Raw genomic sequence first — 16,196 nt, forward strand, 5'->3', positions numbered from 1 at the left:
TAATTACGAGAAAATACGACAAACGGACAAAATTAAACCACCTGATCCTAGTTTTCAAACATTTGACATCCATCAAAACCATACAGTACGACAATAAAGCATTACAAAATTAATATTAAGAAAATTGGTCCTTTTCTTACTTAGGATGGACTTGTATACTGACTTGTATATTGTATATGACTTGAATATTACTGAATTTCAAACTACAAAACTTGTTTTTAAAGTTATTGGTTTTATTATTAACAAATAAAGTGATTTTTCTGCGACGGACCAAAAACTTTTGACAGTGCAAAATCTGTCGAAGCAATAAAGCTAATTAATCCAACTCAAAAATACTTTATCCAACATGGTATTGAATCAACCATCTGTTCGAATGATCAATGCATCAGACCTAAAGGAACACGCGAAGACTGAGATTATACAGGTGGATTAAGTAGATACATATAGTTCATTTGTCAGCAAACCATTTGAAGCATTTTCGCTTATAACCAATCATCCTGTACAGTCTCGATAAGTTTCTTTCGTCGGTTGTTGTCCCTATCTGACACTTTTTGAACATTTTTAAAGATGCTCAAGATGCTCGAGCCTCAAGTATACAAAATACATTGTGCGCTACCTGCTTCCAGCGTATATATACACAAAGTAAAATTTTCGAACCTTTTATTGTTTTAACTACAAGTCAATCCTTGCGGACTAGAGAGGTTTTTGCTAGAGATAAAACATTTTTCATAGTTTAGAAGCACATATCATATGGTAGTGTTATATGACACATAGAAAACCAAAGCCTTCAGCAGACAGCACGCTCCCCCTCGATATCAGAATGATCAATCGTCGTTGCGCATTCAAAGCGAAGCTCCGGAAGCTATCGCTTGAAAAGTTGACGGAATCATTGTGATAATTGGATTTTATTAAGTAAGAAAAGGACCAATATTTAGTCCGCTGATAAATGCGTATGCAGCGGGCTGGCGGGCGGTGCACTTTGTTGCACGACTACCACTGCATGTGCGGAAGTGGCTAAATATTGATCCTTTTCTTACTTAGGATGGACTTCCGCAAGGTAACGCCTGACTCCATTAAACATGGATTTTATTATTTATTTCATTTACCGAAATAGTATATGTAGATATTTAAGTGTATGTGTTATGGTACATTTATAAGTGTTTTTAGTAATATTTTCCTTCGCATTTTTGATAGTTTTTTTTTATATCTTTTATGATATTTAGTTGTTCCGCGTACCGTCACCGCGTCCGGCGACCACCTTGACACGCGGCACGCGGCGCCTCATTAGACCATTAACAATTCAATCGAATCAGTTTTAAATCAGCGATGGCATTGAAAATGAAATTAATTGTTTATAACATTTAAACACATTGTTATACCTGCTACTGACGTCATCCGGAAATTGAAGACTACACAATTATAAAATTTCACTGCCATTTAATACGAGATCGTCAAATTATTAATATGGTGTTTATTAATAATCATATATGTTGGTGACCACTAGCGCTTCTAATGGCCTTTGGGGTTCACTATCGGCGACTGCGAGCAGGTGGACCCACGATATAGTCAAGTCTTGGGCAGCGCAAAAATAATCATAGCGGCGATCTTCGGGGTTGGTCTACGCCTTTAAGTGGAGCGTTTATCGACTAACAACGATGATCATAATTTTCTCCCAAATGGTCAATTGGTCAAGTCACATATAACGGAGGAATATAAAAACAAATCACATGATAAACAAGTACGATGAACCCTTGAAACGACACAAGCACCTTGTATGTACACTTTGTGACTGCTCTGTCGTGCCAATAAATAATTTATAATGCATATCACTTATTGCGAAAACAATATTTTAATTTAAGACCCAACAATATTTTATAACACAAAAATATCACTAACAAAACTCAAGCGAAATATCCGTAGCCTATCAATCAAAACAAAATTTCATTACGAGAGAGAAAAAAAAACAAAAACACGCTTAGTGCACCGCTGTCCATAAATAATATTGCACATGACATATAAATACGCATTACAAAATAAGGATTACAACACAATGGGAGCTATAAAATAGAATGTATAATAAAGTATATAAATTGTAATTGGCATTGTGAAGTAGGTAAATGACAATCCTAGTTTTAAAATCAATGTTTTCACTTTTAAGAGTGGAACTTTATTACTGTCCGAGTGTTATTTGCAGATTCCGCGGGCGCAAGGCGACAAAACGCAAGCTTTTGGCCGCTACATACAACTAATTTTTGAGCTGACGAGATTTTACATTGCCTTTGCCGACACTCCATGAAGTGATTAGTCTTCAAGGACCCCGTGGGGACTTTGCCTTGAGCTGTCAGTCGTCGATGAAACCCTTTCAACATTTCTCCAGGGCCGAACATCTACCTGGTGGGTTGCTACTGCCTGGCTAATACCACTACCACTTTGGAAAGTAGTAGCGGAAGAAACTCCAAAGAAACAGCAACGCTTCCATCTAGTATGATCGTGAGTTGACATCCCCTGTGATGTACGGTCCAACCTCGTTTCCCACGACACCGGTTGGTTATCGAACGACAACGGTGTGCAGTGTACGTGGCTGGGTCTTATTTTCAGTGTCACAAAGGTGCGGCATTTAAACGTACGGAGTGTGTATAAATAAACTTTGGAATCTTTGACGTAATTTTGATTTGAATTTGGAACTTCATTCCCAAAAAGTTAACAAAAAATCACGAGTCTGACTATAAGCATACATAAGAAGGTTCCAACAGAGATCTCAGAGTTTCCATTTTTATTTTTAAATGTAAAATTTAAAGTATATTATTATATGAATCTTATTACAACAAAGTTTTGAATGATGGAACTTGACTGTTGAATTTCTGTTTGACTCTTCTTGGCAGATCAGCAGTCCAAGCCAGTGGTAGCCTACTGTACCCAATGTTACAAATAATCGACGATTCAAGTCAGTGTAAATGTCTACTTGAATGAATACATTTTGAATTTGATTACGTCTTAAATCCCTACTCTCGATGTAGTTGTAATTACAATTAGCAATTGATAACATGTGTAAACGTTGTGCGCGTCTGTACATGTATTAAACATGCAATAGATTGTTGTTGTAGTTTTATTATCACTTGGGAGACATTTAACTTTGCTTTAATGTTCTATTTCCTCCTTAAAATTTACATATGAACCAACATAATTATGTCCAAGTCTGTGTGTGCTTACAATTGGACAAACATGTTTTTGTACTGTGGTATATGAAACTAATGTGAAACTGTATTTTGCTGCTATCGTGCTTATTTAAAATTAATGAGCAAATTAATTAATTTTATTTTAAATAAATCATTTTAAATTACTCTTTAAGACATGTATATGTAGTGCATTTAACATTTGTTTTACTTGTATCATTTGTAATATTTTTATTACCGTGGAACTCGGGAGTATGCATTCGGCTTTTCACTAATATGTATAAAACGATTTTTTTACTTTTTCGGTCATATAGCCAAGTAGAGCGTTGACAACTTGGAAAAACTTTTGATAGGAAAGACCGATAGACGGGGCTCCGTGTGTTTGTCAGACCTCATGTCTGAACTGCGGTCGATACCCCAGTAGCCTAAGCAATACGTACGGCCGAAGACCGGCACACATGGCATAACACACTGCGCCACGAACTTAACAAAGATGGTCACGACGCTCAGCAGTGAGGTACACAACGCTGGGAGGTGGAGGCATATAACAGAGTGATATATGTATGATACAGACAACATAGCTCTATATTATTTTCTTCAATGTTTGTGATTACTTTTTAGTAACCTTCCCAATGTACACGTAAACCACTATCACACGAAGCAGACCAATGGATGTAATAACGTAACGTACCTCAGTAAGAAAAGGACCAATATTTAGCCACTTCCGCACATGCAGTGGTAGTCGTGCAACAAAGTGCACCGCCCGCCAGCCCGCTGATAAATGCGTATGCGGCAAACAATGCGAATCACACAACCGCCACCATCAAATCACTCGACACGTGTTTCACCCCTCCACGGGGCATCTTCAGTGGCTTCAGTGGCAAGTGGCTAAATATTGGTGCTTTTCTTAGGATGGACTTCCGCGATGTAACGCCTGATTCCATTAAATATGTAACGTACCTCGACGTAATATCGGTCGTGTTGCGGTCGGTACCTCGTCGGCGGCGCGTACGCACAGGGGACACACACAGACGCGAGGCTACACACACACACACACACACACACACACACACTGGCGCGTACCTTGGCGTCGTGGTGGTGCGCCAGCAGGTCCGCCAGCCGCGCGTCGTCCAGCTGCCGCGCCAGCAGCCGCCGCGGGTTGAGCAGCCACAGCCGCTCCGGAGCCATCGAGTTCCACAGCACGCAGGGGAACCATAGCGCGACGCCGATCTCCGCCAGGCGGAACACCACGTCGTGCCAGTTGCGCGACACCACCGGCACCCTGGGCACGTCCATATTATATCATCAAAACAACGACTCGAAACGCAAGTGACTTATTGCACGTATTTTTTTTTTTTTATAAATACTATAACTTTTTTCTTTTTATAAATAATATTTTAAAACGGTTGCGACTATTCTATTGTCCTTTATTGTCCTTTACTGATCTTATCGTTCTTTAATGATTTTCATTACGTTCTCTTTTAAAATAAATTACCTTTGCTTTGCAATCGCGTAGCCCAATCTTTGTCATAAATAAAATTAATGTGCGATATAAATCCGAACTTGGCTGGTCTTTGCCGTATATTTTAGTTATTTCAATATGAAACGATAACCTGGCTAACTCAATGGAAGTCTTTAATGTATAAACTCACTTCGTCTTCCAAAACTCGCTGAGAGTCTCGGAGGCCAGAAAGCCGGCTATGAGGATGAGCATGAGCGCCTGGCTGACGAGCCCCACGCGCGACTGCTGCAGCTGCGAGTGGTCCACGGAGCGCGGGTCCACTGAGCCGTCGCGGTCCGCGAGGTCCGTCTGTATGCCCTGTTCGCAAACAAAACACACAAATATGTTATAAAACTTATTCTTTACCAACAGCATACACTTTTTTCTTACATAAATGTTTCTCGTAAAGTGGTCCAGTGGAATCACCAGGTCCACGGGAGTCTACGTCGACGTGATAAAAAATGGGGGATCACTATTCGTAAGCGTGGTCCACGAAAACCAATCAGCTTTCGATAGTGAATAAATAAAATAAGAAAAGTGTAAATACAGCCGGCTGGCGGGCGGTGCATTTTATTGCACGACTACTGCTACGTAGCGAAAGTAGCTATGTATTAGTCCTTTTCTTACTCAGGATGGACTTCCGCAAAGTAACGCCTAAATCCATTAGATAATAAATAAAATGTTGTTTTATAAGCTCAATGACGCCGCTGCCGACGAATTGAAACGTGGTTAGAACTAAGCCGCAATGCAAATTTAGTTAGATCCTACCTAGTTAGATCCGTTCTTCAAATTTTTTGTCGAGTGGAAACTAGCTAATTTTTAAAAATATGTTATGAAAAAAGCCTAGAAACCTCTGTCTTATATCTTTAGTAGAACGTATATTCATATAACATATTACTGAATATAAATTTAATTAAGAAGATAAAATTAATCAAGAAAATAAAATTGTGTTATTGAAATATAAAATTATAATGCATTTATTATTATAGGTTATGTACAATTGTTATGTAGTGCCACCGAAACTACTCTACCGCACCTTAGGTTAGCGCGGCGAAGTGGGGGCCGAGGAAAAAGGGACATAAACGCTGTTTCCCTTTCATATAAATTCTTTTTCTCATATGCGTCTGTCCACCGTGAGCGTTGACGGTTGACTAACGGAACGGAGTAAACGAACCTCACCTTTGTCTCGCCGCGCGTATTTATACCTATGGTGCGGTACAGCGGTTTCGGTAGCACTATAGTACATATATATATATTAAAACCAGATTTTTACTAAACACACGAATCAAATAGAATTTATAGTTTTCTTTGTCGTTATAAGCTAGTTGAAGATTTCTCGAGAAATTTAAATAATGGAGAATCCAAGATTGCTCATAGCTGTATGCTCAATGTATTAACACTACCAAAACAGGCTCTCTTAACATTTGCCGAGTCGCAAAAACCGCGTGACGTCATCGAAAGCCAACACGCTCTCTGTTGTTAGGATTTATTACATCCTTATAGTCGGCGACGAGTGGACGGTTCATCACGCTTTGTCGAGTGAACTCGGAACAAGACCCGAAAGTTCTTCTTGTCCAACTATATCGTAAAGTCCAAGCTGCTAATAATACGAAACAAAACATTTCCCGACCTCTTTTCCTCCTGCGCATTCATAACAGTGCAATACTCGAAATTGATTGAAACGAGATAAAAAGTCACATTTCAAAAACCTGTTCGCTGGACATAGCGGACATCGTAAACACGAACACAAAATTATAAATAAATATAAACTAAATTAGCATCGAGTAATTCGTTATGCAAATGCGTCCGGATCGGAAGTAAGTTTAACTCCAAAAAGCAGTCGGCATTGACCGCGATACGCCTTGTACAACATAACGTCACGTGTTATTAGATTCAATAGACGCAACTATTTATATTCCTGTGTTTTTGGAAGGGGAGCCTTTTCTTGGTTTCAGGGGGGGACTTTCTTCCGGACGTTCAAGATGCCCCGCGTATGGGGGGAGGACAGGGACATGTGGGATTCCTACACACTATAAACCCCCTCCCCCCGGTGATCGCCCTCTGCGCTCTATTGGAAGGGGAGCCTCTTATCCCACACCATGCGTGGGGCGGACACGTTACAACTCAGATAAGCTACCTTTTCATTTTATTCTTTTATTTCACATCCTCCTCTCATTCTTCACAATCTCTTATATTACAAATTGCTTCTGTCCATCACGATCCCTATCTTTGTTCACATTCAAATCGTCTCCCTTGCTTCACCTCCCGTTCCTCGTGTTAGTTCCTAGACTACAGTTGGCTATATTATCATATTATCCGTTTTGACTCTTGACTAGTTTTATTTTTATACAATCACAGCTATTTTATTTTGTTTTCTTATTTACTAAACCTACGTTGCTTTATTTATAACTTAGTCTTATTTTTTTCTCTAGTTATATTTTAAGAACATAGGGCGATAATTGTCGTTAGTAAGAAAAGGACCAATGTTTAGCTACCTCCGCACATGCAGTGGTAGTCGTGCAACAAAGTGCGTCGCCCGCCAGCCCGCTGATAAATGCGTATGCGGCAAACAATGCGAATCACACAACCGCCACCGCCGAATTACTCAACACGTGTTTCACCCCTCCACGGGGCATCTTCAGGAGTTATGTTACACCGATTAGTGCCAAACACAGAGTCTATGTTACTTTTCTTACTTAGGATGGAGTTCCGCAAGGTAACGCCTGATTCCATTAAATAATTGTCGTTGTCCATGAGGGAGGCGATGCTGCCTTCTTCGGTCTTGTTCCCTACCTCGACCTCCGAGCGCACAACATAACTATTTACACCGCACTTTAAATAATTATGTAACGTCAAAGAATAATTTTCATAATCAATTCAACAATTAACATAATTTTATAATAGTAACAGCAATAAACTTTACATAAATAGAATTGTTAGTTTGTGTATGTTTGTTTAATATATTAGCCATTACATGTGGAATGGCACAATGATCACGCTAAAAAATAGTACTGTCGGATATTATTGCACGAAGAACTGATATCCGAGATGTTCTTAAGGAAAAGAAGCGATACACTACAATTGTTCGATCGTCAGTCCAGCCGGGCCCGCATATTGCGAACGTTACTTATAGAAACTGTCAAGCATCCATCGATATCTTTTGCGTTTAATATTTAACAAAGTTACATCGCAATAGACACGGAACTTCTCTGCGAGATCGAATCGAAGTCAGAAACTCATTTCTGACGTAAGACGGAAAAACTCAAAAGAACCACGGTCGCCGACGTACCTTTGAAGTGGCAGTGTACAAGTCTATGTATATTATAATAATTTAGGCATCGAATTGTAAATCTTTCTTTATGCAAATAGCTTAAATCTTATTTGCACAAGGCTCGCAGACCAGTATCGTAAAGACCAGGGTGCCCAAAATTCTGTAAACGGCGCACCGAACCAACGTATACAAACTTAATGAAGTCAACATAAGAGAGAGGTTATTATCGACTGTACAAATACAAATCCTCGAGTTGTTTGGACATGTCACCAGTAATGAGGAGTCAATGAAACGTTCGGTGATGCAAGGCAAATTGGAAGGCAGAAGTCCGCGATCTCGCGGACTCTCTCCAACGAGATGGACAAACATTATAAAAACTGCCACTACGAACTAAGTAAGTGAATGCTCTCACTCCGGTCAACATCGAGCTACAGGGCGACGCTTAGCGGCAGCACCAGAGCCGACCGGCGCATCACCACGACTACTCTGACGAGAGTGCACGAATGAGAACAAGGTTATGTGCTGGTGTTTGTGTTACACTAATTAATTGTAAATAAACTGACGCACACTTCGTCTATTGTGATGTTATTAAGCTCTCTAGCATACCTATACACAATAGGCCCAAATATAAACATAACACTTGTGACACATGGGAATTTGTGCGAATGGGTTGAGATCCCCCTAGTTTGCAACTTAGCTAGAACTGGAAAATCAGTGATTGAAAATATTACTAGATCTCATCATTAATACAAGCCACCGCATGCACGCAAACACAACACCAATCTTGATATTTAACCCTTTCAGGACCATAAGGTTACGGTACCTTATTTAATCAATTTAGCTAGATGTAATGAATTAATAGGCATCCTAAAAACATAATTTATACTAAAAATTCAAAAAACTTTTATATTTTTTTTGTAAATTTATGGGACAAATATGTCCCTATGGTCGCTAAGGGTTACTTTCTACTTAAACATCTAAATTTTGGTTTACTTATTGGTAAGTCTGTTTTGTTGTAAAAAATGTACATTTGTTACTCAGTGTACTTTTTTTTACTTGTTTATGAATAATATAAATATAATGGCGCAAGTTATTTGTGGTACTCGGCGAAACAATTCTTGTTGTTATATGATTGGTTAATGATTAGATGGATTGTTTTTTTTAGATATTGAAGGTTCAGGTGATTCTTGCCGTTAAAGAGTCGTCGTTTCTTCAACCTCGACATCAAATACCCCTTGGTCATCATCCTGTACTAGAAGTCTTATGTCTTCGTCATCAAGCACTAAGTCATCTTCCTCATCGCTATTGTCACCCACAAAAATTTGAAGAATTTTATTTTTTCGAAGTTCAAAAACTCCACGTCCCTTACGAAACATATTCTGCGAAAAATATGAATAAGAAAATGATAGCATTTTGGTATATCATCAGGCCAAAAGTTAAGAAATTCCGTATAAAAATATCCCTTTACGCCGACAGGGACATCCGTGTCCCATAATCTTTATAACGATTTATCACAGAATAGAACATAAATACATTATTACTGAATATTTAGAATAACAATTTACTTACCGGGTAACGATAATTTGATACTGTAAAAACTTGAAAAGCACTTTTACAATATCAATTATTTATTCCAAACAGCAGATCATTCGCGCCAAAAGAACTCTAACGTTCCGGAGACGATAGACAATAAACGGTGTTAGTTATCATGTATTTCCAGTAAAAAATAATAAAAAGGTACTTTCCGAAATGTTAAAACAAAAAAATAATTTGCAATGGTTACGTAAATATTTAATTAATCCATGATTTTTGCTTGGGACACCGGCGTCCCCGTGGTCGTGAAAGGGTTAAAGCTCAACAATTGACGACGACTTATGTCGCAATGGTGCAATGGTTTCCCGAGACACAGACTTCGACTAATTTGGGAACCTTTTGTGATTTTTAAATATTTGTTTTGCGGCGCGGGGCGGCGCGGGGCGGCGCGGGGCGGTGCGGGGCGGCGCGGGGCGGCGCGGGGCGGCGCGGGGCGGGGGCGTACCTGCTTAGTGACGAGCGTGTCCTGCGCGTCGTCGCCGTCGGCGGCGGTTGAGGGCCCGGGGCGCGGCGATATGATGGTGCATACTTTCGTCTCCTTCAAGAACTCGCCGCGAAGCTGTAACCAATATTACAATTAATACAACGCATATGTCTATGCTTACAGATGGCCGGTAGATAAGAGTTGAGAAGACCTCCCATAAGGTGAACAGACGACATAGCCAAGCTCGCAGCAAGGGTCTAGATCATGGTTGCCACAGACTTATGAGGACTAGGGGCCAACCGGGCAAATCAAGAACTGATGGCGGGCCAGTCAACAGAAGTAATTAAATTTTTCTGTTTTTTTTTCTGGAATAGAATTCGATATGTTTTGGAATGTACGAGAGTATTATTTTTGCTGTCGGCGGGCCACCAGTATTCGACCGGCGGGCCGCGGTCTGTGCATCCATGGTCTAGATGTTGGCAGCGCAAGATCGATCACCGCGGTGTCGCTCGGGGAAGGCCTGTGCCGTCTATCGGCTGACATGAATAAATGAAACAATATGTTTACGGTGAACACGCCAAGCAGATGCTTCGAGACGTTACATTATAAAATGTTATTACATACTTCTTCTTTTTATTTATTGAATTAAGCGCTAACTAACTTTAAATATTTGACAACCGCATCACCGAAGTGGTTCTTTGGCGTATAATTAGCACTTAATTTAACAGGTTTTGTCGTTACACTCCTCCGCTTATCAACCCGCTTAGAATTATTGGATATGACAAAAATATAAAGCTTAGTGTGAGTGGAAGGAATTTCAAACGTGTACGAATGTCGTCAATTGTCGTCGTGTTTTTTTGATGGAAAAAAGCAGATGGAGGAATTATTTTACAGGGAATTTCACAGTAAAGTAATTGTTTATACACATCGTGCGAAAGAGAGCGCTCTACAATACTTTACGTGTGATTGGCTGACGAGTTTTATTGGTTAAACATTGAATCGGTATAAACATGGGCTGAACTTGATGAATATACACACGTTTACTGCAGACTTCGTATTGTTATTACTTTCAAGATCTACTAGTCCTAGGTGGGATCCCAGGCCCTCAAAGCTATATATTTTAGAGATCAATTTTATTTTAGCTTCTATTAAAACGAACTGTGGCAGAAGCCTATGTCCAACATGATGATGACATTATCTATGTCATGACCTGCACATGTGATCATCATGAATGCATAAACAATAGAAAACAGATATTTGAAGCTGGGAGCACTGTACTGCACGGGCTTGTGCAAAAGCTCATTCACTTTACACGCGAACGCGGTGCAGCGAGTGATAACATCAAAAAATGCACCACCTGACTCATGTCAATACAAAGAAATATTACTAATCGACGTCGTGCGACGACGGTCAGGGCTGCCGGCGTAATGTCGCTGCGAATATCGCTAACTTAAGAGTAAAAATGATGAGGAAAGGAAAGCGACGAAAGCAAGAAGGAATGAGAGAACAAAAAAAATTGCAAGATATTGTGAAGAATAAAAGAAATTGAGAAGAATGAAAGTGAGTGTAGAATAAAGAAAAAACCATTAAAAAATTATTTGTAAATAAAGTCCCTGTCCCAAACAAAACAGGGGTACGAGAGGCTCCCAATAGCGGGGGCCATAAAAAAAAAATATCGCCAACTTGCAGTTGTCTGGCCGGCGCATCGACCGACCAACACTCTTAGAGAAAACGGAGAAAATCAAAGCAGAATTGAGTAGCGACGCGGCGATTAAAAACGCTTTAAATGATTCATTCAATCCTTCAGATTTTTTTACGCAAAAATCAATGAACTTTGCCTTAAATTACAGAAGCGTGTAATAAAAAATTATGAGTATATCGATTGCATTACACATTGATACACGATATCATTCTTTATTTCATTCACCATCATCATCATCATCTTCATTATCATGTCAGCTGATATACGTGCACCGTAAGACAGGCCTCCCACTAAAAATCGCCGCGCCGAGCGGCCTTGCGCTGCCAGATTTCATTAATCGTATGCAAATCGCTTACACGAGCCGCGTAGCTAGTTCACAGCGGGTTCCTTGCAATGCGTTGACATCTAACTCCATCGATCAGACAACTGTCTTTTCCTACACAAATTATTAATGACCTTATCTATTCCGGATATAAACCAAATTTCGCTCTCAACATTGGACCTGTGATCCTTCAGCGCGAAAGGAATTTCTCTGACACACCTCTCTTAATCTTAATTTATTTTGTACATATACCACTGTTTTGAGTTTTTTTAAGGCATTGAAATATATATACACAAAAAATATAGAGACATCCGTATTTTTTTAAATGAGTAAATTAAAAGGGTAATTAAAATTAATATCAATATTTAATAAATAAATAATTTGACTTGTAAACGATTTGAGTTGTAAACGATCCAACAGACTATTACTCTGCCGTAATAGGTTAAGTATAAAACTCATATTCTGTCGTCGTAGCAGTCATCAGTCGACCGGTGGATCGATCGCGGAGGTGTGAGGGACCTCAATACTTATACATTTCATTCCCATTAATGTTTGGCAATTTTCAATTGAAAAATATCCTTTTCCTTCAGAGAGTTTAATGATATGTATCATTATGTAACGTCCACGCTACTCATTTTTTGCCCCTAACCAGCTGAACGCCGGGACTTCTGCATCGTGCAATAGCAGTTAATAATTGCTGTATCAAATTAGAGATAAATCTGTTTTTAATATTTTTAATACAAAATTAAATATTAAATTTTTGGGGCTATAAAAATCACTTGACATATTTTTCTCTAAAAATTCATCAAGCTAACAATACGTGTGTACACAGCTGTTTCATTTTATTAAAGTCGTGTATAATTTATGTGACTAAATAATTTTATTCGTCGAGGTGACAGCCCTGACATTGCCGTCGGCCACACACAATCCGCCATGCCGGCAACAATGGCACATTAGCGCCAATAGCAACCGCCCAATACGGCCATCGAGCCCATCGACTCAATCGCAGCACAACCACATCTTGGCAGCGGCTAATTGTGGTTAGCCAGCCTTGGTGATGTGTTTAAATGATGACAACACGTCGTCTGTTTGGTATATCACGTATCTCATACAGCATTCGATAGATATTCCCTCGTCAGCCCCACAACAACCCTATCTACAAGTACAATACTCTGTATATATTTAGTTTCCGTAACCTTTTCTTTTCTGTGCAGGCTGTAATTCAAGCATTACCCTAACACGTGAATATATATACAGACATCTAAACGCATTGTCCTTAGCGGTGCTGTTAAAAAGTTAGTCAACAGTTGATATTGTACCGTGCATGTCATTATGTATGTGCGGCGTTTGATAGTTCAGCGCGATTCAGCTGCACAGCTAGCTGCATGCGTGCACAGCTAGCTACATGCGTACACAGCTAGCTGCATGCGTGCACAGCTAGCTGCATGCGTACACAGCTAGCTGCATGCGTGCACAGCTAGCTGCATGCGTGCACAGCTAGCTGCATGCGTACACAGCTAGCTGCATGCGTGCACAGCCAGCTGCATGCGTACACAGCCAGCTGCATGCGTACACAGCCAGCTGCATGCGTACACAGCCAGCTGCATGCGTACACAGCCAGCTGCATGCGTACACAGCTAGCTGCATGCGTACACAGCTAGCTGCATGCGTACACAGCTAGCTGCATGCGTACACAGCTAGCTGCATGCGTACACAGCTAGCTGCATGCGTACACAGCTAGCTGCATGCGTACACAGCTAGCTGCATGCGTACACAGCTAGCTGCATGCGTACACAGCTAGCTGCATGCGTACACAGCTAGCTGCATGCGTACACAGCTAGCTGCATGCGTACACAGCTAGCTGCATGCGTACACAGCTAGCTGCATGCGTACACAGCTAGCTGCATGCGTACACAGCTAGCTGCATGCGTACACAGCTAGCTGCATGCGTACACAGCTAGCTGCATGCGTACACAGCTAGCTGCATGCGTACACAGCTAGCTGCATGCGTACACAGCTAGCTGCATACGTACACAGCTAGCTGCATGCGTACACAGCCAGCTGCATGCGTACACAGCCAGCTGCATGCGTACACAGCTAGCTGCATGCGTACACAGCTAGCTGCATGCGTACACAGCTAGCTGCATGCGTACACAGCTAGCTGCATGCGTACACAGCCAGCTGCATGCGTACACAGCCAGCTGCATGCGTACACAGCTAGCTGCATGCGTACACAGCTAGCTGCATGCGTACACAGCTAGCTGCATGCGTACACAGCCAGCTGTGCGTAGAGCGGCGACCGAAAATCGTGTCTCGATCGTTTTTTTTTATTTTTCCATATTCCGCTTCGCCAATGGAGATGTTCCTTTATGTTGTTTTCTATCTATATCTATCAAAACTGTTTTAAAGCGCGCCGTGTAGACCGGGCCGCTACAATATTATAAGATTAGAGTCGACTCAGTTTTACAATTCATTCATTCATAAGTTGATATTTTTATTTTGAAATCATTTTTAACGAATTTTTACATTCTTTTATGTTCTGTAATTCTTTTCTAGTGCATTGTAATATTGATTACCAACTACAATCTATAATTTATTTTAAATTGAAATTTCATGATAAAAAAAATACCAACCAATTTAAGTTATAGATCAATGGTTAAAAACTACTGTTTGCATCTACCGATCACAGGTTCGATCCTGGTATAAAATTCAGTAAAACTTTAAGACGCTTCCCTTGGTAACAGTAAAGTTACAATTAAAATAATAAATATATCTCACCTTAAAGTAGACCTCGACGCCGTATATGAGAAAGAATATGACCACGATGAACAGGAGCACGGCGTAGCAGCCGTTGAACACGTGCTGGTAGAAGCTCTGCAACAACGCGCACGACTCTCTTATTGCTCTTTATTTACAGATTATTGTACAATACGTATGTGTAGATACGAATTATGCAGCTGTGGTACAAATGGCTCACCGCACGATCTCTACCTGGCAACCAACACGAAAATGGTAGAAATAGTAGCAAAACACTATCATCATCACCACCGCCGCCGCCGCCATCATCATCATGATCATCATATAAGGCAACGCCGCGTACCAGCTAAACGATTTACAACAGTGCGAGCGCAGAAAAAATATTTCATTATAAAAAGATATTGAGGAGTTTAATCTCGTGTAAATTACCAATAACAATTAACCAATGTACAATTTATGACTCTATAGTCATAAATTGTACATTGGTTGGTTTCACAGTATTAATTGAACATTAACAATTAACGTACGAACATTACCAAAAACAAAAGTAAACATCGGTATAAACCCAGCAATTGAATCGCAATGCCCTTAATATTCTTTACAGATAATAAATTAAACGTTAAAAAAATATTTGCACGCGAACTGGTGGATACAGTTCGTTCACCTTTCGCATGGAGAATGATTGGAAAAGTCCAGGACACGCCCTCGTGGAAATTCATTCGCAGCTTTCATGTCTAATGCATCGCATTGAATGAAAAATCTCTCTCATCTACATATTAACCGCGCAACTGTCACTTTTGTACAATTGCTGGGCGATCGCTCTGAAATATTTTACATTATTTTCTATGGAAATGCGAAGAGCCGATGGCTTCTTTCCTCCATTGATTTTTGATGCCTTGTTCTGTACACTAAGTGACAGCAGATGAGCTAAACGTTCACTTCTTTAAATTATTACACGTATTTTCAATTGCGGTGAATAATCTTAACATCTTTACAACAGGAATAAGATAGCATGTAAAGTATCCCAGTGAAAGAAATGTCGGAAGAATTTCAACAAGTCGTCTCTAAAGACACCTGTGAACAAGACTCCTGTACCGAGACCAAACGACTCGAATACTCGTACAAGAGGTATTTACTTCGGTTAAATATGAATTAGTTTTACAATTTACAACTACGTTTCAATTGTCACGGACGTTTAAACTGTGTAACGTTTATTTAACTTAACTTTTAATTCAAAACCAAGACCTTACCCGAACCAAGCAAGACAAAGCCTTATACGGATTTTAATATAAAACTCACATTTTTTTTATTAATTCTAATTTGTATCGCTAGTGTTTTTTTACAATTTATCTTACACAATTCTCTCTTATGGGTAAATACAGCTAAAATTTATACATATTAGCAATACAATTTAGAAGTTTTACACAATTATATATTAGTTGGTACCTTTATT

At 39.9% G+C, this 16,196-nt stretch overlaps 1 protein-coding gene across 1 annotated transcript in view; it reads right to left on the reverse strand.

Moving 5' to 3' along the window:
• The window catches only part of LOC137925403 (uncharacterized), a 91,576-nt gene that overhangs the window by 10,637 nt on the left and 64,743 nt on the right, over positions 1–16,196 (reverse strand). The window contains exons 6-9 of the mRNA XM_068768835.1: positions 14,765–14,860; positions 9,984–10,097; positions 4,826–4,992; positions 4,257–4,455 (exon numbers count right to left, since the gene is read on the reverse strand). Of these exons, the coding sequence (XP_068624936.1) occupies positions 4,257–4,455; positions 4,826–4,992; positions 9,984–10,097; positions 14,765–14,860 (576 nt within the window). The remainder of the gene's footprint in view (positions 1–4,256; positions 4,456–4,825; positions 4,993–9,983; positions 10,098–14,764; positions 14,861–16,196) is intronic.

This window comes from Battus philenor, unplaced genomic scaffold (genome assembly GCF_028537555.1).
Source record: "Battus philenor isolate CCGP_79_NKW_IND1 unplaced genomic scaffold, ilBatPhil1.0.hap1 SCAF_27, whole genome shotgun sequence".
Taxonomy (NCBI): domain Eukaryota; kingdom Metazoa; phylum Arthropoda; class Insecta; order Lepidoptera; family Papilionidae; genus Battus; species Battus philenor.